The 26,806-nt window shown below is 43.5% G+C and overlaps 4 protein-coding genes and 3 non-coding genes across 7 annotated transcripts; 4 read left to right on the top strand and 3 right to left on the bottom strand.

Annotated features, from left to right (window-relative positions):
- The first annotated feature begins 787 nt into the window (after positions 1–787).
- Positions 788–869, top strand: Trnas-gcu (transfer RNA serine (anticodon GCU)). Its single transcript has one exon. It is a non-coding gene; the product is annotated as a tRNA-Ser (tRNA).
- A 1,569-nt stretch (positions 870–2,438) lies between these two features.
- Positions 2,439–2,511, bottom strand: Trnar-ucg (transfer RNA arginine (anticodon UCG)). The gene has a single exon. It is a non-coding gene; the product is annotated as a tRNA-Arg (tRNA).
- Positions 2,512–7,249: 4,738 nt separating this feature from the next.
- Positions 7,250–7,321, bottom strand: Trnam-cau (transfer RNA methionine (anticodon CAU)). Its single transcript has one exon. It is a non-coding gene; the product is annotated as a tRNA-Met (tRNA).
- A 761-nt stretch (positions 7,322–8,082) lies between these two features.
- LOC143400990 (histone H4) lies at positions 8,083–8,503 on the top strand. Its single transcript, XM_076857967.2, has one exon. The coding sequence runs from the start codon at positions 8,100–8,102 to the stop codon at positions 8,409–8,411; it is 312 nt and encodes a 103-aa protein (XP_076714082.1). The 5' UTR covers positions 8,083–8,099; the 3' UTR covers positions 8,412–8,503.
- Positions 8,504–15,241: 6,738 nt separating this feature from the next.
- LOC143400989 (histone H2B type 1-C/E/F/G/I-like) lies at positions 15,242–16,622 on the bottom strand. Its single transcript, XM_076857966.2, has 2 exons — positions 16,234–16,622; positions 15,242–15,468 (listed from the first exon to the last, which is right to left on the bottom strand). Exons 1-2 carry the CDS (start codon positions 16,608–16,610, stop codon positions 15,462–15,464), a joined length of 384 nt encoding a protein of 127 aa, XP_076714081.1. The 5' UTR covers positions 16,611–16,622; the 3' UTR covers positions 15,242–15,461.
- Positions 16,623–16,990: 368 nt separating this feature from the next.
- LOC143400988 (histone H2A type 1-H-like) lies at positions 16,991–17,816 on the top strand. The gene has a single exon (XM_076857965.2). It carries the CDS (start codon positions 17,009–17,011, stop codon positions 17,399–17,401), a length of 393 nt encoding a protein of 130 aa, XP_076714080.1. The 5' UTR covers positions 16,991–17,008; the 3' UTR covers positions 17,402–17,816.
- Positions 17,817–18,414: 598 nt separating this feature from the next.
- Positions 18,415–18,884, top strand: LOC143400987 (histone H3.1). The gene has a single exon (XM_076857964.2). The coding sequence runs from the start codon at positions 18,415–18,417 to the stop codon at positions 18,823–18,825; it is 411 nt and encodes a 136-aa protein (XP_076714079.1). The 3' UTR covers positions 18,826–18,884.
- Positions 18,885–26,806: the final 7,922 nt, after the last annotated feature.

The raw sequence follows: 26,806 nt of genomic DNA, 5'->3' as shown, positions 1-26,806 counted from the left end.
CCAAGGTTTCCCGTGGTGCATTCTTTCTAGTTATAGTAGCAAAAAAACAACTTATTCACCTGCAGCTATATTCCTGGTGGTCTTTGAACAGCCGGCATAGAAATGCACAATAATTGAACAAAATGGCAATGCCAATTATCATTTTTGCCACATTTACCCTTACAAAATAAAGAAATCAAAGTCTCCTCAGTTAGCTCTCCAATTTTGTAAGATAAAGTCCAGAATCTTTGGTCTGATTCAGAACCAGTCGCAATGTGACCTTAAGGCATCACTCCCAGCGTGACACTAATCACCACCTGGGCTTCTCAGAGAGGTGTGGTCATTTCTACCCAGCACTAACGGCAAGTGGCAACACCCTTTTGAGAGTCCTACTAGAAGCTTCCAGGTATGCAACACGAACTGGTTTAATTGTGGTGCTAATCTATGTGACTTTGAAGATATGAAAAATTCATTTTGATTTAAAAAAAAAAAACACAAAAGTGGATATAAACTCTGTTCTTCTTCATTAATTTCTCCCATTTCCCCTGTAAGAAGTGTACTTTTCATCTTTATTCAGGTCCACTTCTTCTTCCTAGTTTCCTCTTATTTTTTTCTTCCTTTATCAAAGAGGGCCATTTATGGAGAGCAAAGATACATCGAGGAAGTCATACGGTGAAACGATAGCAGCTGCAAAGTGGAAACGGTTTTGTTAAAACAATAAGGATGAAAAAAAATAAAAATAAAAAAAACGAAAGGAAACAGAAACCTTCCATAAAGAAATATGATCCCTGAGAAGGGCCAGGTAGGTGACGAGGTGGCCGAGTGGTTAAGGCGATGGACTGCTAATCCATTGTGCTCTGCACGCGTGGGTTCGAATCCCACCCTCGTCGGCTCCTTGGGAGTCTGAGGTTCTGCCGGGTTCACTCCCAATTTTATAGAGAGATTCGGAATTCGTGATTTAAGCCCTGGTGTTCCACCTGGTTGAGAGTCACGGCGGTCCCCAACTGTCCCTCATCTCACCCCTCACCCCCCCTCACCCCTTGGTCGACTCAACAACATTCTCTTGCGCTTTGATGGGCTTTGCACCAACAGTCTCTGCTGCCTTCTGTAAAAATCCTATGTACTAATTTTGTACTTTTTTGCAAAACCGGATCAAGTGTATACCTCTTACCACGAAGTTGAATTAATTTTAATTGAAGATTTTTTTCCCAAGCATTCCAGCTTCTACTCAAAAAAGTTGAGCCTCTTGCTTCCCTGTTTAGAATGTGTCCAGAAGCAACCCATTTCTCACTGAGGTAGGAGGAAGGGTTAAATGGACCGGCAGGAACTTGGGCTCTTTCAAGGTCAGGTGTCAAGGTCAGGGCCAAGAAAATAGACAAAGCCAGGCCTCATCGAGTTCAGGCTGACTCTTGTGTAAGCAGAAAAAACGGATACCCAGACATCTGCTCTCTGGTACCCAACGCCCATCAAAAAAAAGGGGACAGGGTAACCCGACTGGACCAAAGAGTGCAGGAAGTGCTCGAGGACCCTGAGTGCCTCACGGGGACACTGAGTGGATAGGGAGCTCTCTCCCTTAATCCATACAAACCTCCAGACAATGGACCTTGCCCAAAATCTTTCCTTGGACCCTCTCCATGCAGAGTGATGCCTTCTTCCTATCACTCTAATTAATCCTATTGCCTTGCTGTCACCCTTGTGTCCATGGATTTCACTCTTAAAATCACCGAAGAACCAATCACCCTGTCCACTGTTGTAGCTGTCATGGAGGTCCATGTTGTCATTCAGGCCACTGTGACGGGGTCTTCTGCTCCTCTCTGTACTTCCCACCGGTTCTCTTAATCTATCCTCAACCTAAGATCACAGAGTAAAGGGATGCCTGGCTGCACCCAGCGGACAGGATGATCTTTCATCAAGGACAAATATTCACTGGCTACAGGAACATACAACAGCACCCTAGAATCTATGACAATGGTCAGCAAAATCATAAGGGACTGTTACATATACTATATAGCTCCCGAGTAAAAGAAAATCATTAGATCATTAACATTTTTATTGAATAAAGAAATAATGCAGAAGAAGATAGATAAAACTACTCAATAAAAATTAAAAGCTGTCATTTGGCTCCAAACATCCCATATGTAAACAAAAATACAGCAATGTTGAAATACAACCAATTGAAAAAAAATTTGCTATACTTAAATTTGTAAAGATGGTCTTCAACTTTTTAACCCATTGCCTCTTGATCTGGTTTAGTGATGGATAAAGGAGAGGTACTACAAAACAGTTCGCTCCTCTATTTCTGTGCTGAAAATCCAACAGTGTCGGTCATCTCTGGCCAAAGACCAGCAGACGGACACACAGGGAGAGCTGAGAAAAACCAGAGAAGGACGTGGGTCTGACGGTTCCTTCGTTATTAAGGACACAGGCACCGTGGCCCTTGGGGCCAGGAGGAAAAGGACTAACCACGAAGGGATTCGAACCCTCAATCTTCTGATCCGAAGTCAGACGCCTTATCCGTTAGGCCACGTGGTCCCCGGGAGCAGCTCCTCGCCGTGACACTTAGGGCGTGCAGGGGGCGTCTGGTGCCGCTCCTCCGCTTTCCCGCAGCCGGTGGGAACACCGGGACCTGGAAACCCCCGCCTTCCCGGGTCACTGGGGGCCGCGGCGTCGGGGTCGACATTCCGCGCGTCTGGTAATACGTGGCTCCCGAGAGCAGGACAGCGGCCTCGTGGGACCGGAAAGACGCCCACCTGCCGCGTCGGTCGGCACCGAGCCCGGCCGCTCGGCTCGCTCCCACCCTGCAGACCCGGGCAGGGGCGCCCGTCTGGGCTGGCGGCCATCGGGCAGGTTTACAGTTGTGTTGGGGCGGCTTCTTTGAAGACTGTGGATCTCTGCCCTCTCGTTTGAAGTTCACAGCAGCATTTGACACACAGGGTATTCCTTCAATCCAGGCCCTGGGAGCAGTGGTTCTTTTGATTCATTTATGATGGCTTTTGATTTTTCTTGATTGCCAAATAAGCAGTTTCTGGAACAGGGAAAAGCAGCTTTTCACGTGGCCTTTCCCCACCTTGTCCATAAAAACACTTTTGGAAATTAGTAGGAGCTCAATAAAAATGTGCTGATTTTCTCATATACCTACTTTTAATTTTTTTTTTTTTAGTTGTTAATGGACCTTTATTTTATTTATATGCGGTACAGAGGATCAAACCCAGGGCCTCACACACCCCAGGCACTGCTCTACCCCTGAGCCACAGCCCCAACCCTCATATACATATTTTTTGAATCCCATAATTCTCTCTATTGTGAGCTTATTGACAAGAAGATATTCTTCTAGGCCCCTCAGCGTCACAAGTTGCTGTGTGCGGGAGGAGGACCCAGCTATGGACTTTCTCTCTCCTTCCCTCTTTTTCCTGGAGGCGGACAGATTGGTTGAAAGATGTTATAATATTCAGATGACACATGAACCTCTGTAACTAAACCATCATGGTAATGTTGCTGGAAGTGGTGGCAGGTGGTTGATTTCTGGATATTTCTTGAAGGGTTTGATGATTGGATTGGGGGTGTGAGAGGAACCATATAAATTTTCAATATCCCACCCCTACTCCACCCTCCCAACAATGAAGTTTCCACTGACTGTAATGGAAATGATTTGATTGCAGGAAGAATGTTTTAGAGTCAAGTGTGTGTGAAGATCTATTGGTTAAGTGTTTTTGTTTTGTTTTGTTTTTGTTTTTTGGCACCAAGGATTGAATCCAGGGGTGCTTAACTACTGCAGCACAACCCCAGCCCTTTTAATTTTGAGACAGGGTCCAGCCAAGTTGCTTAGGGCCTTGCTAAGTTGCTGAGGTTGGCTTATGAATTCTCCATCTTTCTGCCTCAATGTTCCCAGCCACTGGGATTACTGGCCTGCTAAAGGGACAGCTTGCTTGGCCAGTGAAGTTTAAATGATGTATTAAACATTAAGCAGAGCTGACCAATGTGACTTGGTCAGACATAGATGAATATAGGTAGTGCCAAACCCTCCATCTCACAGTTTAGGAGGGAAATGATTTGTTGAAGAATAAACTAATCATAAGGTAAATAAAAACCATAAAAATTCTGGTTTTTTTTTTTTTTTCCTACCAAGAGAATCCTATCATATTCTTTGCTCAGAGTTGCCCATAGAAAACAAAACCTAAACCGTCTGCATTGGGTACTGACTCCCTTAGTGACTTGCCCTTTCTTTATCTGCTCTGCATATCTTGAGAGTGCATTGTAATTCTAAACATTCAAGAGCTTCCTGGACATTTTTCACCCTTGCCGGCCCCCAGAGGCCTAACCACAGTTCCTTTTCTTGCTAGATATGCCCCACCCCCAACTGAACAGGGAAGCTCCCCATTGGTGCTGTTCCCTTATCAGCAAGATCAGCTGTGCCCCTTTCAGTTTCTGACTTAATGGATTTGGCTTCTTTGCCAACTCCCTCTGCTGCAAAACCTGCCTCTCACAGTCCTGCTCGATCCTCCTCCCGAAGCAACCCCTCAATGGCGCTGGGTGGTGTGCAGGGCCTTTCTCTTCTAGACAGACCAGTATGATCTCATCTATCTGACGTCATGGGCTTGGCCATTTCATGCCTCAGTGAGTGAACTGGAGGTGATTCCAACACAGCCACTTCTTTCCAACTTCCCTTCCCACAACCTCCCTTACTGTGAATTATTTATTTATTATTTGTGCCTCCGTGTGTGTGTGTGTGTGTGTGTGTGTGTGTGTGTGTGTGTGTGTTCTCTGTTGCCTAGAGTGCTCTTTCTGGCTAAGAAGTACTTATCCAAGTTTTAGCTGAAAACCTGCCAACATTCCTCAACAGAGAGTTGCCAGGGCAAAGTTACACAGGAAAAGTGTTGCATTCTATTCAACTCTGTAGTAAGTGCCTTGGTGATGACCCTTGGTCACACTCTGAAAGCTAAATACTCGGAATGTGCACATTGTCACTGGGTAATGATGTTATTCTATGTCCCTGAAGCAGTGAGTCACCATGGACCAGGTTGTCAGCATATTTAAAGCAGACATGAACATTCCTGGTGGCTGGTGTGATGGCTAGGTGACCAGCTCCCTCTAGCAACTCTGACTCCATATTCAAGTGGACTTTGCTCGGCAGGTGCAACTGACAATGTCCTTGCAGTTCACAGTGTTAGGCCACGACACCAGAAAAGACCACTGACTCCAATTAAAATCAAATTAAAACAAGCTTATTATTTTGACCGGCCGGGCTGCCTCTCCCACTAAAAACCTCGGGAACAATACAGCGCCACAGCTTTCTTGCAGCCCAGCTTTATAGCCCAGAAAGTTACACAAAGGGGGGGGGGTGTTACAGATAACAAAACTCTGACCAGCATAACACAAAGGCTAGTTTACATTTTTGCTGGCCCCAGCATCAGAATTTATGAAGGTCATTAGAGCCTCAGAGAGGGTCGTTGTCTGGCCAGGGAAGGCCAAGATTTATGAGGTGTCACTAAAGTTTCAGAGAGGGCTGCTGTCTGGTCAGAGAGAGCCAGGCATGGGTGAGTTCAAGGCATGGGCAGGCATTCCAAGCTAGTTCACAATTTGCAGTAATTTATAGTATAGCCGAAATTATTTTTTCATAGCTTTGTGGCAAGATGGCTCCCAATTTTAAGAGAAAATCAGGCTGGGTCTATCAACAGCTGGAGAGAAGCACACAAGTGTGATTACTGACTGATAACAGAGGACAGGAAGCCTTCTCCAGCCTTCTGCCACCTGCATTTCCCCCAATTTTCCTGCATTCTATCCTTTGCTGTAATAAATCTTAATCTGTTAATCTGTTAATGCTGAGTTTTATAAGAGCCCCCCTCCCCCCCCAAAAAAAAAACACACTTAACTAGTGGATGGCCATGAATGGGCAATCACAAATTTTCCTTGTTCCCACTGCACTCAACACATTAACCTTTTAAAGAAGTGATGTTATTGTGACCAAAGCTCAGTTTCTTTCCCCAGTGCTAATCAATGCCAATTTAATAATGAGGACACAGTTTTGAGAAAAAGAAGTTTTATTGCTTTGCTAGCAAAGGAGAAACACGGGGACTCCTCTCCCAAAGGCTATGACTCTCCCTATCAGGAGGGACGTGTGTGTGTGTGTGTGTGTGTGTGTGTGTGTGTATGTGTGTGTGTGTGTGTTTAAAGAACTCTTCAAGGGTGGCCCCCTGGTTAGGATTCACTTTTTAATTTGGGAGGTAATTACTTACCAGATCCTCAGCAGGCATCACCTTCCTGTGGTGCCTGTGGTCAAGGGCAGTTAACTAGGGGAAGAAGATTACAGTCTCCCTAATCTTGTTAGGGAGGGGGAGAGGGGAAAAGAGAGAAAAAAACATTAAAAAAAAAAAAAAAAAAAAAAAAAAAAAAAAAGCCTTAGAGCACTGAGGGAGGCAGAAGGTGAAGGGGCCACTGTTACATGATAATGAAAATATTTCCTTCTTTAAAAATAGTTGTAGGCTATAGGCTACTTCACGTCTTTTCCTCCTTAGCTTCTAGTACAGTATCTGACACATAAATATCTGAACAAGAATCCTTTCAGACACAGAGGAAAATAAAACAACACATGTGCTTAAAGAAAATAAGGGCAGAGAATGGCTGTACAAGAAATATTATAGGAAGAAAGATTAGAAACACATTTACCAGTGGCAGGGGCAAAAGGGTTTTCTGAGCACGAGTTCAAGTAGTTACCCAAAGTCTACACCTGTTACAAACTACTACTCACTTACTCACAAGGGTAGGAGTCTGGCAGTTGCAAAGACTCTGCAGAGTGACTCTGAGTGAATTTACAGTCTATCATTAACCTGACCACTCGGCAAGAAAGGCTTTCTAATTATTTATCAAAACAAATCAAACAAACAAACAAATAAATCAAAAACCAAAACCCAAACCCTAACTAACCAAACAAAACTACATTCCTGTGTTCCTACCCCGTCCTGATCCTTGGCATTCAGTTTATTTCAGCATTTTCTCCCGCTTGGGAGGCAACCAAGAATTGTCATGGCACGGCCATTTGGGCAGCTGGAAGAAATCTGATTTATTATGAGAGGACACTTGGGTGTCCATGAAAACGTTCTGATTATCTGCAAAGATTGCAAAATAGTTCAAATTTATTTCCTGACAGATGTTCTTAATCTCAGGACTGTTTTTCCTCTCTAAAAATCTAAATTCATTTTCCTTAGTTATTGTGAAACTAGTCTAGAAGATTTTTATATTAGAAAAGGAAAAAAAAAAAAAAAAAAGCCACCGATAGCAGAGGATGGTTTCGATCCATCGACCTCTGGGTTATGGGCCCAGCACGCTTCCGCTGCGCCACTCTGCTGTGCGTCACCACGGCCTTCTAATAATACTCTTATCGCTGTCTACAAGCTATATGTTCAGCCCACCTACAATTAATCGTCTTGAGAGAAATCGCCTTATTTCTTTTGGATCATAGGATGCAAATTGTTTGGAATAGTGCTGCTTACAGAATCAAAGACAAAACTAGGAGAAGAGAAACGCAGACACTTGCACACTGGAGAGTTCCTGGGTGCAGACGCAAAGGGCAGTCAGACTTTAATAAGCAGGGGGGGCAGGGTGGGTCCGGAATGGAACCCGGCACTCCCGTGGGCATTTGCCACGATTCAGTAAGCGGCCGTGTCTCTGCCTTCGGGGAGGAGACACTTTTGTTCAGGTTTCCTTTGGCGTGGCGATGCAGTCAGCCTAGCGTTTGCTTTCTCTCCAGTGAGGGGCGCTAACGGGGACAAAGGTGGCTTCCGCATTCCAGAGTCTGCAGTTTTGGTCCTGTGGTGGAAGTTCCTGCGCAACTGTTCTAAAGCACACGATAACCACTGAATGCTGTGTATATTTTTTTGGTTTGGCGTAGTTGTTGAAAGGTCGGAAAACTCCCCTTGGGGGACAAAGTGCCCGCCTGAAAGACCTGCGTAGAGAGCACGCTGGGCGGGGGCCCCGGATGTTAGTGACGTCATCTGGGCTGAGCGCTGAAAGGCGGGGCGAAAGGCCCCGCGTCTTCAGTCTTCAATCAGGTCCGAAATCCGTGCATATAAGAGAATTGCTTCTGTGCTTTCACGCTCTCGGGACGCTTCCTTAGCGCTTCAGCCATGTCTGGTCGTGGGAAAGGAGGCAAAGGCCTGGGCAAGGGCGGCGCCAAGCGCCACCGCAAGGTGCTGCGCGACAACATCCAGGGCATCACCAAGCCCGCCATCCGCCGCCTGGCCCGCCGTGGCGGCGTCAAGCGCATCTCCGGGCTCATCTACGAGGAGACCCGCGGCGTGCTCAAGGTGTTCCTGGAGAACGTGATCCGCGACGCCGTCACCTACACGGAGCACGCCAAGCGCAAGACGGTCACGGCCATGGACGTGGTCTACGCGCTCAAGCGCCAGGGCCGCACCCTCTACGGCTTCGGCGGCTGAGCGTCCTGCTGTCCCCGACCCTTGTCCTTCTTAACCAAAGGCCCTTTTCAGGGCCGCCCACAGCTTTCTTTAAAAGAGCGCTTCCGTATTTATGTTGCGTGTCGGGTTTCATTGTGTGCTCTGTCACGGCAGGTCGTGTTGTGTGGCAGCCAGTGTAAGCTGACCTAGCGCTGTGTGCAGCTAGGGCGGCTCCATGTCGTGCGAGGTCAGTGGAGCTGGCCCCACCCGGTCTCCGCACTGCAGCCGGCGTCTGGAGGCTGCCTGTCCTGCCTCCTGGTGCACTGTCCCTGGAGCGTCCTGTGCTGTTCAGAGCGCTGGGTGCTAGCAGCAATGTGTAGGTGCAGGCCCGCAGTCGGCTTGGAGTTACAGTGCGGTTTATTACAAGGAGGAACTCCAGACTACGACGTGGATAGGACGTTAATGAGCAAACGCAGACATCCTTATTTACAGAGATGAGAGCATGTTTAAATGCAGGCGTCAGTGGACTTGATAGGTGCACTATTTAATTCCCACACTCTACTAGTGTTAACTAATTTAAACCAAAGACTCAAGGTCTACATTTAGTTTACGTAGGAAATATCCCGAATAATGCTTGGCTCAGAGAGTGAGCCACGTTTTTGTTTGTTTCGGCTCTTAAACCGTCCTTGGGCGTTTCTTTTTTTTTTTTTTTTAAGATATTGATTTGCTTGCGATTAGTCCCTCAGAAGTTCCATTAGTTTGACTTATTTCTGGTGGAAGTGCTTTACAAAATGTTTTACTTCGTTTATTTATAATGTGAAGTAGATGCGTTTTGCTTGAAATTTGTACATCGCATGAGGGGCACATGATGTTTGGTTTATCAAAATACAAGTTGATATATAAATGCTTGGCATAAGGTGATAGTTTATTGTAAAATAAGGCCTTTCTTCCCTTATGATAGCAAGCGATCTGTAAGGTGCTACTTTTATATCAGGAAAGCTAACAAAGGCATTTTGAATATCATCTTTTTATAAAATGGATTCTTGCGTGTCAATATGAATCTCTTTATTGGAGCAAAGGCATTGGTTTGAGGAGAAACCTCCATAAGGATGTCCTAGCACTTTTATTTTCTATGGTCTGATATTTATAGCAGTGGGTGGAAGTGAATAAAAATAATATTCTTATGTTCATTATGGAGTTTATTGGGTGTGGGTGTGTAAGCAAATAAAAGTGTGTTAGATGGTGTTAAATGCTATGAGATTACTGAAGCAGAGAAAGGCACAGTGTGTGAAGAAGGTAATATTTAGATGATAGCGACTTAGAAAGTTCATTGACAAAGTGGAAAGGAGAAAAGACAATGGGAAAATGAAGCAGTCTTCCAAGTAGGACTGCCTGGGGTGTAGGAGAAGGAGGCAAGGTCTGGGAAGCAAATGGAAGTGAGTAGTATCCTAGTATTCCTAGGCTGGTGTGTTAACTGCTTTCATTTTTACATTGAATGAGGCGGAGACCACTGAACAGTTTTGAGCAGACAACTGACAACATCTGATTTACTTCAAAATGATCTGTCTGCATGTCTGGGGAATTGCCTGATAGGACGAGGGTAGAAGACAGGCTATTGTAACAAGTCAGATGAGATGACAGCGGCTTGGGCTTCAGTGTTAGTGGTTGAGGCTGTGAAAAGTGGTAGATTTCAGATATTTTTATCCATACTTCCACCCCCATCCTGAGCTACTGATATAGGGGACTAGAGAAACATTTACCATAATTCCAATGATTTTTAGCCATAGCAACAAGGATGGAGATACCAGTTACTAAAATGGGAAGAGTAAGGAAGAAACACGTTTCAGAGAGAATTAGTCTTAGTTTTGTATATTCAGAGTTTGAAAAGTTGTTAATATCTAAGAGGAAGATATGAAATGGACAGTTGATGTATGAGTCTGGAGTTTAGGGTAAAGGTCTGAGTTGGAAACGTGATTGACATGAAAACAGAGAAGCTACATGATCAGATGCAACTTATTGGGAAAGAAGGTTGATAATGAAGAGCAGCAATTCAAGGGCTGAGCCCTGGTTCAAATGAATGAGCTCTGTTTGCGATATGTGGATTCCTAACTGATGGTTCTACAGGTGCTTCCTCAATCAATTCTCTTTTTCTCCTGTAGCTTCTTCTGTAGAATATGTATTATCACCACTTTATAGATGTGGAAGAATACCTTTAAGTTATAAATATAGGCAATGAAATTGAAAAATTTACTCAACCTTTTAAAGCCATGGGGTTATTACTATGAGGATCCAGTGATATACATGCACGCCTTTTCCAAAGTGCACCTCTTTCCCCACATATTTTGCAAACAACTCCAGGGAGTTATTGGGCTTCCTGAAACCCATTTGTGAAACTCGGCTCAAGAGTCCTCTATCTAATGCCTTTTCTCCTAGCTTTACTAATCCTTGCAGCTCTGTGAACATGAATCTTTTTTTTTTCCTTTTTTTTTAAAGAGAGAGTGAGAAAGAGGGAGAGAGAGAGAATTTTTTTTAATATTTATTCTTTAGTTTTCGGCGGACACAACATCTTTGTTTGTATGTGGTGCTGAGAATCGAACCCGGGCCGCACGCATTCCAGGCGAGCGCGCTACCGCTTGAGCCACATCCCCAGCCCCATGTGAACATGAATCTTGAGAATGAAAATCTGGTTCTGTTGAACTGATGTTTACTTGTTGCTATCGAAATATTCTCTGCATGTTGATTTGGAAATTAAATCACAGCCCCCAGATTTCCCTTGAACTCCAGTCTCAGAAACCATACTACTTTTTTGGCATCTGTGCCTGAAGTCCAAACAATAGCCACTTCCAACTTAACAGTCCTCAGACAGCATTTCTGACATGACCTCTGCAGAGCAGTTCCTCTTGGATTTGGTGAGTGGTGATTCTCACCTGTCAGCTACAATCCTATCATTTTTTTTTTTTTTTTGTCTTTTCAAACTCTGTATCCAGTTCATCAGCAAGTACTAAAAACTCTATTTTAAAAATACAAATGGAATCCAACCATTTCCCATTCTGATTGCTGAGGCCTGGTCCAGCCAGCCCCACTGTCCCTTCTCACTTATGTTTTTTTTGCAGAACCCTCACCTCCTGGGCCTGCTTTTGCTCTCTCCCCCAGAGCAGCCAGATGGATTGCAATAAAGGGCAATTCAGACCAGGTTGCCTCTCCCCTGGAAAACTTCCAATGACTCTCCTTCCAGCGTAAAACTCTAAGTCCTTTCATTGGTCCACAAAGATCTTGTTACTCATGTGGCCACAAATCCCAATACTTTTCCCAACTTCATAGCCCCTGGAGCTCTCTTGAAGTAATGTCTCTGTTTCAGGGACTGTGCACTGATAGTCCCCTCTCTGAGGGCCTCCATGCCAGATCTCTTACTTCCTTCAGGTTTGTATTTAAATATCCTGTGGATGAGGCTGTCTGTGACCATGCTGTTTTAGCACTGCAATTTCTATATCTGTCTTCACTTCCTGTTTTCATCTTCCTAGCAGTTGAGGAGCCTACAGTCTACCAGGAACGAAAAGCATAACCCTATGGAAGGCAAAGCAGGGGTGGAATACCATATAGGATCTCAGCAGAATGTAATTCAAGTCACTTTTCCTTTTTCTGGCAGAAAGGGATGGTAATTCATGAAGAATCTTTTATTTTATTTATTTATTTATTTTTTTAAAGAGAGACTGAGAGAGGAGAGAGAGAGAGAGAGAGAGGAAGGAGAGAGAGTTTTTTAATATTTATTTTTTAGTTATCGGCAGACACAACATCTTTGTTTGTACCCGGGCCGCACGCATGCCAGGCGAGTGCGCTACCACTTGAGCCACATCTCCAGCCCATGAAGAATTTTAAAAGCGAGGTGGGCTGTATGCCTATAATTTTGGTGACTCGGGAGCGAGCACGGGAGGCCGAGGCAGCAGGATCACAGGTTTGAGGCTAGCCTGGGTAACATAAGGAAATCCTGTCTCAAAAAAAAAAAAAAAAAGGGATGGGGATGGAGCTCAGTGATAAAAAAGAAAGGGGGTGGGTTGGGAAGACACAGTAGGTGATTGATTAAAAAAATTCTTTTAAACAAGTCTATATTAGCAATTTTTGCAAAGTTCAGGTGTGATTTTCTTATAACCAAATTTCAGTACTAGCTATATTTCATAAATCATGGAGATTCTGACTTTTTGTAGAAGGGAGTTTACTTTTCCACTAATACACTTGTTTGTTCTTATTCACAATTATATTTCTACATACAAACTCAAGAGTATATTAAACACAGACAGGTTGTAAAGGATAATATGATGACCATATTTGAATCCAGTTGCCAGATAGGAATAACAAAGCAAAACGGCTACTTTGACCTCATCTTTCTGCTATCCATCAGAGGTAACCACAGCTCAGAATTTTGTATTTCCATCTTTTTTTTGCCTTAAAAATTCCTGTTTGGCCCTTATATTCATACTACACAAAGTTTTGCTTAACTTTCTCATTTGTTCCTCTTCAACTCTAATGGAGCATTAGTTTATAAATAAGAACATATGCTTAGCATGACAGAGCTATGTGGTTTAAAAATTCTCAGTCTGTTTTTTCCTATTGTGCTAGACACTTTTCCTTAATTTAAAAATGTCGTTCATTTTTGCATATTAAGATATAGCATAACACTTGGTACAGAATTGTTACTCAATAATTATTTAAATATATTACTTTTCTTTTTAAAATAGGATAGAGACTTTGGAGAGGAAAAGATCTGAAGTAGAACATACTGTCTGTTGAACACACAAATGGGAATTGTGGAGAGCGTCAAATGGAGAATGTTCTCTGCAGAGCAGTTAATCTTTTTACCCAGAAGAATGTAACAGTACTATTCACATTTTGGCATGGATCCTTCTAATACAGCCTCTCCTTCCCAACTATATTATGTGTGTGAATATATTATAATTGAGAAGACACTGTTTTGTCCTTATCTCCACACTACCCCACAAACATTTTTTATTTATTTTTGTCACAATGTTTTTAATGATTGTTGCAGACTATTTCACTATGGACAAAACCTATTTTTAGCCAAACTCTCAAACAACCATATTTCTGTTTTTTGGGCAAAATTAAGCAGAAGCATAGAGCATGTTTAAAAAATTAGAAGATCAGTAGGATTTTATACATTATTAACTATATGCACAAAAGGAAAGGGAATATTTTAAAATGAAGACAAGATTTCAAACTTGGATGTGTATATAGAGCTGAGGCAGAGCATAATGAGATCACTCTTGAGTACTATTAAGAAGCATTATCACTCTGTTTTTTTTTTTTAACCCAGGGCGCTTTACCATTGAGCCACATCCCCAGCCTTTTTTATTTTTATTTTGAGACAAGGTCTTGCTAAGTTGCTTAGGACCATGCTAAGTTGCTGAGACTGGCTTTGAATTTGTAATCTTCCTCCCTGAGCCTCTGAGCCCCTATGCCCAGCAGTACTACACTAATTGTTATGGGTTGAATTGTTTCTATTCCAAATTCATATATTGAAGTTTTTAACATCTGAAAATATGACTCTATTTGGAGATAAAGATGCAAAATGAGGTTATTGGGGTGGGCCCTAATTTAATCTGACTGGTGAAGAGATTAAGACACATACACACAGAGGAAGGCCTCCTAAAGACAAAAGATAGCCATCTACAAGCCGAGAAGAGAGACTACAGAAGAAAACTGTTTACAAGGTTGATCCTAGACTTTACCTCCAGGATTGTGAGGACATTTGTTTAAGCCACACATCCTGTACTTTGCTATTTCTAGTGAACTAGAATCCTTACATTTTCATTTTGTTTTTTTCTGGATGTTTTCAGTGTTCTGCCTGTTTTTCTACTGAGAAAAACAAGCACACAGAAAACAGATCCACCCATAGGATGTTGTACTGAGGAAACTATTTTTTCCTTCTACCCATCTTGGGTTCCTTGACTGGGGGCCTGTAAGAAGAACAAACAAGAGAAACACATGTACATTCATTTAAGTTTTACATGACATGAGAGCCTTCTTAAGGAAAGAAAGACCCCAAGAAGCTGTTAAAGCTGTTTTCATGCTGGGGTTGATAAAGTGGACAATCTTGGAGAAGTGTAGCAGGACAAAGAAAATATGAACTAATGTTAAACTAGGGGAAAACTAGCAAGGCCTATTGAGTCCTGCTGGGGTTTGCAGGTCTCACAAGAATCTTAGGATGACCTGCTTTAGAGGAGAAAGCTGGGACACGGTCAGAGACTGTCCTACACATGCTGTTTCTCAAATTCTTTCACCTGTAAATAGTATATCAGGGTTCTACAATGTGTGGTAGTATATTCTTAACTCCATCTATATATATATATATATATGATTGAGGGTAGATGGGAGATAGTGACTTTTTTGGGTCCTCCTTGATTATTACCATGGGAAGGTCAGAAAGACAGCGGCTACTTGAAAGAGCCTAAACATGATGTTACTTCTACTTTAAGGTGAGGTGTTCTAGTGTTCCTCAGCATTCTAGGCACAGGTATTCGCACATTTTCTCTGAAGTGACCACTGTCAGGGGCAGAGTGAGTTCAGATAAGCTAGGCCTCCTCAGGCAGTGGTTCTGTTCCAATTAAAGCATATACTTGTTAAGCTGAAGAAGTCCATCTAACAAATAGGTATATGAGGTTTGTGGGAATAAGAGGAAGACCTAGTATATAAATAGGAGGGAAGCATATACAGTGAGTTAATGAATTGAGAAGTAGGCATGGAGAGACCAAAAATTGTCCGAACCTGCAGGACATCAATGAGGGTGATGAACCTAGGCGGGGAGGAATGAAGGGACAAGAGACACGAGGGATGACAGCAAGACAGGAGTCTGATCAAGCTGCAAGTTTTTATTGTTCACATAGGGGTATTTATATGCTGGGATGGGGAAGCTCTCCTATTGGCAGTTGCTGGAGGTAGGCTGTGAAACTGCCAGCTGCAGGATGTTTGAACAAGGGAGATAACTGCAAGATGTTCCAGGAAGATACATGGTCGCAGGATGTTTCCCAGGCAGGCTGTTTCTTGTAAAGGTCAGGCTATTCTCAGAAAGAGAACTTCCTTCTAGCCCCTGACAAAAAATAGATAAATAAACAGATAAATAAAACAAAAATTAAAAAAGCAATTCTTACAAGAGTTCCACATTTCTATCTTTAAGCAATCTGGACCTATCTTTTTTTTTGGTACTTGGGATTGAAAGGACTTATCTTTTTAAGATGAACTTAAACTGAATTCCCAAGAAGGGTCCTATTAGGATAAAGAGCCCACAGAAGCTCCTTTTTGCATTCAGATCTTACCAATGAGGGTTGTTTTGCCATTAGCCAATCAGACCTAAGCCCTTCACGCCTATTTACAACCCTCATTTGCATAGAGGACCGGAGTGGGAACTTGAGCAGGAATGTCCTTCCCTTTGTTCTTCCAAAGGGCTCGGCTAAGGCACCCCACACGAATGTGAAGACCTTGAAACCTACTTCTCTTAATACGCAATCTTAGGGAATTGAAGTAGTTGTGGACAAGAGCCATTATCAGGTTAGGAAGAACCGAAGAGTCCTTGGAGCCACAGAAGCCTCTGGACCTGCCCATTATTATGCATGCACTATTCCCCAAACCGGTGTCAAACTTGGAAAAAAAATTGTTGCTAATTACATAGGACACTAAATGCTTTGCATTTTGCTCTTAATTGATCAGGTATAAGAAAGAAATCCAGTTTAAAATCACTAATATGTATTGTTCTAACCATTTACTGTCATTGTAGAGTTGCAGTTCTCCCATGAAAATGTGGGTGGCTCTGAAAAGAGCCTTTGGGTTTAATAAACGCATTCGCAGGACTGTTTACTTAGAGCTGGTGTACTTGGTGACAGCTTTGGTGCCCTCGGACACGGCGTGCTTGGCCAGCTCCCCGGGCAGCAGCAGGCGCACGGCCGTCTGGATCTCCCGGGAGGTGATGGTCGAGCGCTTGTTGTAGTGCGCCAGGCGCGAGGCCTCACCCGCGATGCGCTCGAAGATGTCGTTCACAAAGGAGTTCATGATGCCCATGGCCTTGGACGAGATGCCGGTGTCGGGGTGCACCTGCTTGAGCACCTTGTACACATAGACGGAGTAGCTCTCCTTGCGGCTGCGCTTGCGCTTCTTGCCGTCCTTCTTCTGCGCCTTGGTCACCGCCTTCTTGGAGCCCTTCTTTGGGGCGGGAGCGGACTTCGCTGGCTCAGGCATGGTGGAACACCACTATCAGGATCCAGATAGAGAAACTGTGAGCACAAGCCCAAAACACTCTTAATATTTGCTTGCTTGTATGCAAATTAAGGATTGCAGAATGACTCCTTCTCATTGGCTGTTTTAGTATCTTAACCTCTCATAGGCTATTTTTTAAATCTAGCTCTTATTGGTTGTTTCCCTAACTCCACCTTACTTTGAACTTTCAACTACAAACATTCCATGTAAATTAGAGGTTTTTTTTTATTTTAACCATCTGCCTTTTAATTGGCTGAAACTTATCTTCAGCTCACGGCATAGGCTACTTTGCAAAACGGCCGGAGAGTATAAAAGGCTAGCTGCCTGTGCACTAGTTCACTTGTTTTCCTGCTTACTGTCACTTTGGTTCCTATTCTAACATGTCTGGACGCGGCAAACAAGGCGGCAAGGCGCGTGCCAAGGCCAAGACGCGCTCTTCTCGGGCGGGCCTACAGTTCCCCGTGGGCAGAGTCCACCGCCTTCTGCGCAAGGGCAACTATGCCGAGCGGGTCGGGGCCGGCGCGCCCGTCTACCTGGCGGCGGTGCTGGAGTACCTGACGGCCGAGATCCTGGAGCTGGCTGGCAACGCGGCCCGCGACAACAAGAAGACGCGCATCATCCCGCGCCACCTGCAGCTGGCCATCCGCAACGACGAGGAGCTCAACAAGCTGTTAGGCCGCGTGACCATCGCGCAGGGCGGTGTCCTCCCCAACATCCAGGCAGTGCTGCTGCCCAAGAAGACCGAGAGCCACCATAAGGCTAAAGCCAAGTGAAGCAACCAAAGTCTGTGTGTAGCTACCTAAGACCCAAAGGCTCTTTTCAGAGCCATCCACATTTCCATTTAAAGAGCTTTGTAACAGGCTTTAACCTAGTTTTCCTAGCACAGTAGGTAAACTTTATGTACCTGACCAGAACCCTTAAGGTCACTCGCTATACCCGTGGCTGAAATAAGATGAGACGCCCTGAAAGCTGTGAGGAAGGAAAATGAGAAAAGGTTTCAAGTAAAGACTGGTTGGGGCATGCAAATTACGCCCAAATTTTCCGAAATCGAGGGTTGGATTAGATCACAGCTTCCGTTGTCCTTTATTCTTAGAATATTTCTCTAGCAAAGGAAACCAAAAATAAACGAATGATTTTTTGAGTTTGTGGAAAAGGTACCCGAGGAATATGCTGCCTGGACTGCTAAAAACAGCGCAATGTACGATTCTTACTTTTCAAGCCCGAGCTTTCACCTTAACCTAGAGAATCCGGCAAAACTCCATTCCATTTGGGCTAGCTTTCGCATGTCAGTTAACACTTGCCCAGTGACGTTGGCCAGGCATTTGCCGGTAATGTCCCAGGTACTTCATCCAGAAATCCTGTGTATATAAAGGTCAAAGTTTCCACAAGTTGAAACTAGGCGCGGGCAGTCGAGGTGCCTAGAGGGAACCACCCCCAACCACCAAATACATCCGTTCTTAAAGCGTTAGGAATCTAGTCCCACCACACACCAAACAAATGAGAAGCAGCATATTCCAAGACCTTCTAAGTGGTTCGTTCCCCTCTAGACATCTAGGAAATTAACTCCCTGGGTCACAGACAAAAGATGAGGAATTGGCCGGAGAAGTAATTCATCCAATCAGAGCCTTCAGCAATTACCAATCACCTTGTTGACTCCGTAGCCAATGGCTTTATTGCGCGCGAGTTTTGAAAACCAGGCAGACCAATCAGAATGTTTCTGAGTGTATATAACCATAATCTCTTCTGGCACAACTTAAGCCTTTGCTGTTTTCTCTTCGTCTCTGCCATGGCCCGTACAAAGCAAACCGCGCGCAAGTCCACCGGCGGCAAGGCGCCGCGCAAGCAGCTGGCCACCAAGGCGGCCCGCAAGAGCGCCCCGGCCACCGGCGGCGTCAAGAAGCCTCACCGCTACCGGCCCGGCACCGTGGCGCTGCGCGAGATCCGCCGCTACCAGAAGTCCACCGAGCTGCTGATCCGCAAGCTGCCGTTCCAGCGCCTGGTGCGCGAGATCGCGCAGGACTTCAAGACCGACCTGCGCTTCCAGAGCTCGGCCGTTATGGCGCTGCAGGAGGCCTGCGAGGCCTACCTGGTGGGTCTGTTCGAGGACACCAACCTGTGCGCCATCCACGCCAAGCGCGTCACCATCATGCCCAAGGACATCCAGTTGGCTCGCCGCATCCGCGGGGAGAGGGCGTAAAGCTCCTTTCCCTTGCCCTTTATTTTACTTAGCAAACGCAAAGGCTCTTCTAAGAGCCACCCACTTTGCTGAAACAGCTGTAATTACTTTGGCTAGTTGGTGTTGGAAGGTATGAATACTATTCGCTACTTAGGATTTCGTATCACCCTTTGCTTAGCGTGTACCTAATTTCATAGGTGCGGATTATCTTAACTCCGAAGTTTGGGAGTGACAGGCCTGTTAGATAACTGGCTTGGTGAGTGGCAGTCCTGGGGACAAACGGATGCAGAACATAATTTTAGTTAAACACCCTTTTAGATGGAAGTTTTGTACCTATTGTTTTCTAGTGTCTTACTAAGACCAAGGAAAAGGAAATTGTCTTCTGAGAGTTTGGCAATTTCCGGACCAAAAAATGACAGGTAAAGGTTGGTTAGTAGAGCTTGTTCCTTTTTTGTGTGCATCTCTGTATCTAGGGTGAGAGTTGTTTTTAAGTGGTTAGGCTATGTTCTCCGTGGTAGAAGAGGGTGGATTTGGGAAATGAGGGTGTCAGGGGTGGTAGGGAACTTCCTTACTTTCTTGGAAACTTGTGCCCTTTTATGCAAATAGGGAGGGAAAAGAGTCCTCTCCTTTGTATTTAATTTTGTACTGGGAATTATAATGTTCAATCACTGAGCTACATCCCCAGACCCTCTTTGTTTTTACTTCGAAACAGGGTCTCTAAGTTACTGAGGGCCTGTTTAAATTGCTGAGGCTGGCCTTTAACTTGAGATCCCCATGCCTCAGCCTTTGGAGTTGCCGGGATTTCAGGTGGGTCACTGCAGTGGACTAGTATCTGCTTCTTCATTCCTTTAACAATCATATTTGGGATTGGCATATTCTGGTTTTTACAGAGGCCATTGGAAGGGATCTAACTTTTGCTGTAGATGAGATGCACAGCACTTCCAGGAGTAGAGCTCAAGAGTCTCAGTATTTCTCTCATTTAACCAGCTTCTTTATTTTTAGTCTCAATTGTGCTCCACTGTGAAAAGTAGGACTTGGTTTCTTTTTCTTTTTTTGGATCTTTTAGATGAAGGCTGATCTGAAGCTTTTTTACAGTAGGAGACAGAATGTGCCGTTCTAAAAATGTTCCTTTGGCACAAGGATTGTGGATCTGAAGGTAAGAAGCAGGAGAAGATGAAGATTAATTCCGCTTGGTGGTCCTTTTTCTCTTGTCTTGGCTGGCGCTTCTCTAAAAATTTACTATTCTTTTTTGAAGGTGCTCTGTAAGCCTGAATTCAAAGCCACTTTTTTAAAAACCACTCTCTGTGGGTGTCCTCGATGTGAAGCCAGAATTAGGCAGTTAGTATAGATAGGTAAATGGAGTCAGGCCAATTTTGAGTGAGTCCCAGCAAGTTGGAGACTGTCCCCTGAGGGATTGAGACGTTAACTCCTCCAGAGCCCTTCCTCCACCCTTATCAAGAACCTGTCCCTGCTCCAATCTATTGCCAAGGTAATCTGTCCCAGGAGTTATCCCTCCCTCCCAGGAGCTAATTGTTAATTAATGTGTCCTGAGCTGCTCCACCCTGCCCTTCCCCCTTCAGCCCACCTGTTTCCCACCTTTGGACCATTCCACCAAGCACTCCTGGGCCTAGTCACCTTCAGGAAGGAGAAAGGTAAGGAGGAAAGGCAGGAGAACAGAGGAAGCTTGGGACATATAAAAAGGGCAGAACACCTTGGGATACCAGGACACCAGCTATGGCCCCTTCTGCCTCCCAGGAGAAGTCTATGTGACCTATTTTAAATAAACCCTGCTTTCTATGCTTGCTTTCCTAATGTTCAGACTTCAACATGTGAGGGAGCAGAACCCCGATAACCAGCAGCATCACATGTATATCTGTGAAACATGTAGATTAGTCTTCTGAAGTTTTCTCTTGGTAATCTCTTCTTATGGCATCTGTTCTAACTAAGAATTTAAGAGTTAAGGAAAACATTGTTTTCTTCCCTAAAAAAACAGACAGCAAAAGCCTATAAGAGTTAGTGTTGGGTTGAATTTAAATCCTACTGATAGTACTTCTGCTTACCAGCTTTATGGCCACAGGCAAATTGGCTGGCCCTGGTAAGACACTAGATTTATAAGGATTGCGCATCACAATGACTTTAAGGACCAGGTAAGCCTTCATTGTATAGGGACAGTGGTGAGTGGAAGAAAAGTGGTGCAGGACTCATCAAACATACCTGGGATAAGAAGTGGGTGTATTGTCAGGAGCCTGACCAAGGGCCTCTGCACAAAGAGAGGGACAGCAGCAGTGACTCTCCTTTGAATGTTACCTTTTATCCTTTTATAGGCAGGAACCACAGCCCCGGGCAAGGGGCGGCTTTAGTCTTGACTGACATAGTAAGAATCTCCTGATCTTGTGGAAGGCAAGTTTGTTTCTTGGGAACAGAGACAAGCAGTTTTCTTATCTCTCAGAGGAGGAAAAACTGACAGGTCTCTTTATCTTCAGGAGAGAACAGGGAAACCAGTATGTTCCCATCTCAGGGGCTGGTAACTTGTCTCCTATCTCTCAATGAGAGAACTGGGAGAGACTGGCACCTCTGCAGGCCCATAGGTTTTGTCTTGGGCCAGTTTCTATTTCTTGGGATAGGAACAGTATTCATAAAGTGGGGTTGGGGGAAAGGAAGGTGGCTGCAATTATGCTAACAGTGAGCAACCCAGCTCTGTTTCCCCGGGTCTCAGTAACTAAAAGATCTGGTTGAATCCAAGGTAGATAGATCCCTGTTTATCACCTATAATTTCTGTATAGCTCTCTGTTTGCTCAGTCTATTTGCTTGATACCAGTGTTGACAGCTTCCTTTTACATTGTCCAAGATGGTCAAGAATTCATGATTTAACCAGTCTTAAGTTCTGTAATTTAGTGCTTACTGGAGGATTTCATAAGGAACATTTTGTTTAATCTGCATAGTATCTCTATGGGTTGGAGGTCATTAGACTAATTGCAAGGATGAAGAAAGAGGCATGTTGGGCTCAAGGGCCTCATACAGGAACTCATTTGGATGGTTAAGTCCTGGCCTTTATTTCAAGGCTAAGAAAGATGGACATATTAATCCATGCACTCAACAAAGACTTGGTATACCACTGAGCCATTGTAAGGGATCTGTTTTGGCTATAGATGAGATGCAGGGCACAGAGAGGAGTTGAGCTCAAGAGTCTCTATTTGTCTCTCATTTAAGCAGCTGCATTATTTTTAGTCACAATTGTGCTCCAGTGTGAAAAGTAGGACTTAGTTTTCTTTCATTTTGTGTTTCTCAGATCTTGAAAATACCCCTAGACAGCGAAAGGTTTTGAGTACTGACTCTGTGCTCTGCATTGTTCTAGGTACTAGAGATATGAACATGGGTGATGTCCCCTCTGTGTGGGGTATTCTCAGTATGTGGGCGACAGAAAGTATTCTTTCCCCCCCAAAAAAATGTGTGTGTGTGTGAGTGTTAGTAGAAAAAAAAAAGATGAAGAATGCATACAAAAGAACAGCCCACTGGGAAAAATGCAGAGAAAAGGCCACACTAACAACAAAGGAGGCTAGGAAATGAGTCCCACTGTGGAACAATGAGGAAGAAGGAGATTAACAGCTAGTGAGCCCATATGTCTGAAGGTTTACAGAGTTTACGTGGAACTGAGCACCAAGAGTTAGTGTCATATGTCTGTCATTTTAAGTATTATCTTTTGCTCTAAATTCCTTTCCAGATTTCCAAAAACCTTGTTTTCTACAATCTGTATGGCAAAAGCTCTGTTCTTTCTTGATAATAGTAGTAAGAGCTGTGAAATAGAAGTAAAGAGTCTGTCGGGCCCAACTCTAAATGAGCTTGAACAAGTCAAATCATCACTATGAACATTACTGTATTATCTTACTTAGCAAATGAAGAAACACAGTATGATTTTGCATGCGCAAGGCTACCTAGATGGAAAATGATGACACACTTTTCAACTTGGGCAGCCGACTTTAAAACTCTGCGATTTTACGTATGTTCCATTGCTTTCCTATAGTTGTATTCATTATTAGTTTCCTGATGGGACAATGTTTCATGTTGTAGATAACGGGGACCAAATCTGGTTCACCTTTGTGGTATGACTGAGTGATAGATGTAGTTGAGTGAGGTGGGCAATTCAGAAGGATAACTTTGAGGGACATGGAAGAGTATCTTAAAATGAGAGAGCTGAGTGTTTAGAGCCATAAGCAAGGCTGCATATTATGGGGGGATCGTCAGCGTGGTTAGGGTTCTCTGGAGGAACAGAATTGATAGGAAACTCCCTGTACTCCCTAGATTTATTAGAGTGGCTCACACTATCAGAGGCTGGATAGTCTCATAATTGCTGTCTATAGGCCAAAAATTGTGGAAACCAGTAGCTGCTCCATCCAAGAAGCTGGAGCCTTAGAACAAGAGGGACAAAAGATGCAGCCCCAGTCTGAGGCTAAATACCTGGAAATTCCCTAGAGAATTGCTGAGGCAGTTCATGTGAAAGGTGGAAGAAGCTGGAGTTGGGTGTCCTCAGACAATGGTGGCTGCAAGCCAAAACCTGCCTACAGGTGCTGACGGGCTTCCTCCTCCTTTCATAGGTTCCATCTGGGCCCCCAGAGTATTGGATGGTACTGCCCTTAGTTTGCTATTCCACATACCAAAGGTGTCTGGAAACCCTCACAGACACACACAGAAGTGCTTCACTAATTTCCTAGGCATCTTTCAGTCCAATTAGGTTGATAATCAAGATTGGCCATAACAAGTCCAACTGTTGTCACCTGCATATAACTACCTTCCACAGAGTAGAGGGAAAATTCTTTTTTTGTTTTTTTGTTTTTTGTTGAGTGATTACACTTTTCTTCACATTCAATAACTTATACAATAAAATACATTTAATGACACAGAAGTACTGACAATAAATATCATGTTTGGGCTGGGGATGTGGCTCAAGTGGTAAACGTGCTTGCCTGGCATGTGCAGGGCTCGGTTTGATCCTCAGCACCACATAAAAATAAAATAAAGATGTTGTGTCCACCAAAAATTAAAAAATAAATATTAAAAAATTATCTCTCTCTCTCTCCTCTCTCTCAAAAAAAATATGTTACATGAAAAAAGAATAAGAAAAGAACTCAAAGATATCTGTTCAATATATTTGTAGATATGCACAAACATATGCCTAACAAAATAGGAAATCCTCTTTATAATATCATTTGTTTAGCTGGTCATGTTGTAGCTGTTATTTGTAGTCACCTTATTTGCTACCCATTCTACCTTCAGCAAGCACTACAGCAGGTCTTGATTCTTGTAGAGTGGTGACCCACAGCTACATTCCTGAAGGGTCTGGGCCATTTCTCAGTCTGACTGAATTGGGTTGTTGTAGTTTCCCTTCGATTTTAATAATAGGATATGGTAATACCAAGAGACGTCCTAAAGGATCCCTGGCAATTGTTGGAATAAAAGTCCAATTTCCCCATGGTAATCTGTATCAGTCACCCCTGCCAACACCATAACTCCGTTCTTAGCCTGTTACTCAGGAAGTATTAACTTTCAGGTTGATGGGATATTGCTGTTGTGCCTCTTGCTAGAAGCATTCCCCCTTCTGGAGCTAAGACTACTAAGCCAGCAGAGCATAAGGATATAAGGACAGGAAGCAAACATTGCTTAAGGGTCATAGTGAGTGGTACCATTCTGGTTTCTATCCCTTAATCCCTGAATCTCTGAATCCTAGAGAAACAGTACCATATATAGTGGATACTGATTTAGAACAGATGTAGTCTTTTGGAGAAGACTGCCCCAGCCCTGCAAGGTATGGCTGCCTGGCCTGGAGTTGTAACTGTCTTCCAAAGGCCATTCCACTGTTCTGTCAAACCAGTTGTTCAGAATGATGAAGAACATGGAAAGACCAGGGAATGCACGAACACGAGTCCAGTGCCATACTTCTTTGTGAAGTGAGTTCCTCCGTCAGAAGCAAGGTTGAACATCTCCACAGTGGATAAGGCATTCTGTAAGTCCACAGATGATAGTGTTTACAGAAAAACCAAATCCATACTCAGCCTAAGTGCTTATCCCAGTGCTGCTCCTCCTCTTATGGAAGTGGTTCAATGAAATCAACCTGCTTACTAGGTCACTGGCTAATCACCCATGGGAGTGATCTCATAATAGGGGCTTAGTGTTGGTCTCTGCTGCTAGCAAGTAGTGGCCATGGCCAGGTCAGCCTTGATGAATGGAAGTCCATGTGGCTGAACCCACCATGCATAACCTCCATCCCTGCCACCATGGCCAATGTGTTCAAGAGTCCATTGGGCAATGACAGGGAAAGAGGTTGACTGCTATACAGGCTGAGTCATCCTATCCACTTGATTATTAGTCTTCCTCTGCTGAGGTCACCTGTGGTGAACACTTACAAGGGACACAAAAGTCTTCACATCCTTCCCTCATATGAAAGAGATTTATCCATGTATCTCTTCCCCAAATGACTTTGTCACTCGTTTTCCAATTATGTTATTTCCATTCCCTAACTGCTGTCTACAATCAATCAGTATATAGTTGCATATCTTGCCATTTTTCTTTCCAAGCAAAATGTACAACCAGGTGCCTTTTTCTTACAAGTCTCACAGTCTGCTCATTCATATTAAAAATAGAGTTTTGACTACATGTCACAAACTTCTTGCTTATCCACTTACACTTTTTAGAACTTTCCTATTTAGTATAAATTGGTTCACAATTGTTTCATCCATCCCATTTCTTGTAGTGTAGGTCCTCCATGGAAGAACTCAAAAGCAGAATACATCTGAGAATTCAATAATAAAAGATAAACTCCTTTTAAAAAAATAAAAATAAATGTGGTTCTTTTCACTTTTACATTGCCGCAGCCTGGCTGGCTGGGCAAAATAACCGGGGGGTGACGAGTAACTTGTGTGTGTGGAAGCCGTTTATTGTAGAATAAGAGCAGTATTTAAACATTTTACACAGCTTATCTAATTAGCATAAAATAGATACAGCAGTCAACCAATAAGGAATCTCCACACTTAATGGCTGGCTTTGGTTACTTCACAAACCACTCCCTCTGGCATTTTGCCAGGCGCCATGCAGACTTGTTTACAGACTCTAACATTTCTCTGGCAAAATACCAGGTGCCATCCTGACTTGTTTACAGACCTTAACATTACATGACAGTAGAATGCATCTTGACATAATTATATATAAGCATGGGATATATGCTCCTTACATAGATGACTTCCCTGAGGATACCATAGTTCTAATTCCAGGCAGGCCTGAGTTAGATAATTTTACAAGAGAGAAATAGACCTTTACTTTTATTGATTACTATTTATTTTACATCATAATTTCCAAGGATATCTGATACTTAATACAGGTGAACTAAGACAAAAAACAATTTCTTTAAAAAATACTTAAGATGAATAATGCACAATATTAGTTGTCAACATCATATTACTTTCTATACAATGTAAGGCACTGAACTAAGGACATCTAGGAAATTCTTTCTACCAGTGATCAAACATGGCCATGTCACAGTATACATGGGTGGCCCTCAACTGTAGTCTTGGGGACTTGAACTCTTGAGGGTGCATGATGCTTGCTCACTCTTGAAAGTCTTGCTGGCTCATTCTTCCCTTGTCTCTTGCTCAATTGTCAGTCTAGAATTACTTTAATTGAAATTTTTTATTTATTTATTTATTTTTTTGTAGATGGACACATTGGTGCCAGAGATGGAACACAGTGCCTCATGCATTCTAGGCAAGCACTCTACCACTGAGCCACAACCCCAGCACCTTGACTTGAAATCTTTGATATTATGACTTTGTCTTCTGGCAAATTTAACACCATAAAAAGCCAGTATTTTTTCTTTGAAGTGACTTCAGACTGATGTTTTCCACTTTTTGAGTTTATTATTTATTTTAGACTGCAATCCTTGTAAAAATTGGGGTTAACCTTTGCTCTATGGCCACATTCATTTCTTGGGCATTTACCAAAACAAAGTCCTACA

Source organism: Callospermophilus lateralis, chromosome 6 (assembly GCF_048772815.1).
Source record: "Callospermophilus lateralis isolate mCalLat2 chromosome 6, mCalLat2.hap1, whole genome shotgun sequence".
NCBI classification, from domain to species: Eukaryota; Metazoa; Chordata; class Mammalia; order Rodentia; family Sciuridae; genus Callospermophilus; species Callospermophilus lateralis.
Note: the sequence above shows the minus strand (reverse complement) of the source record. Positions and strands in the feature narration are given on the sequence as shown.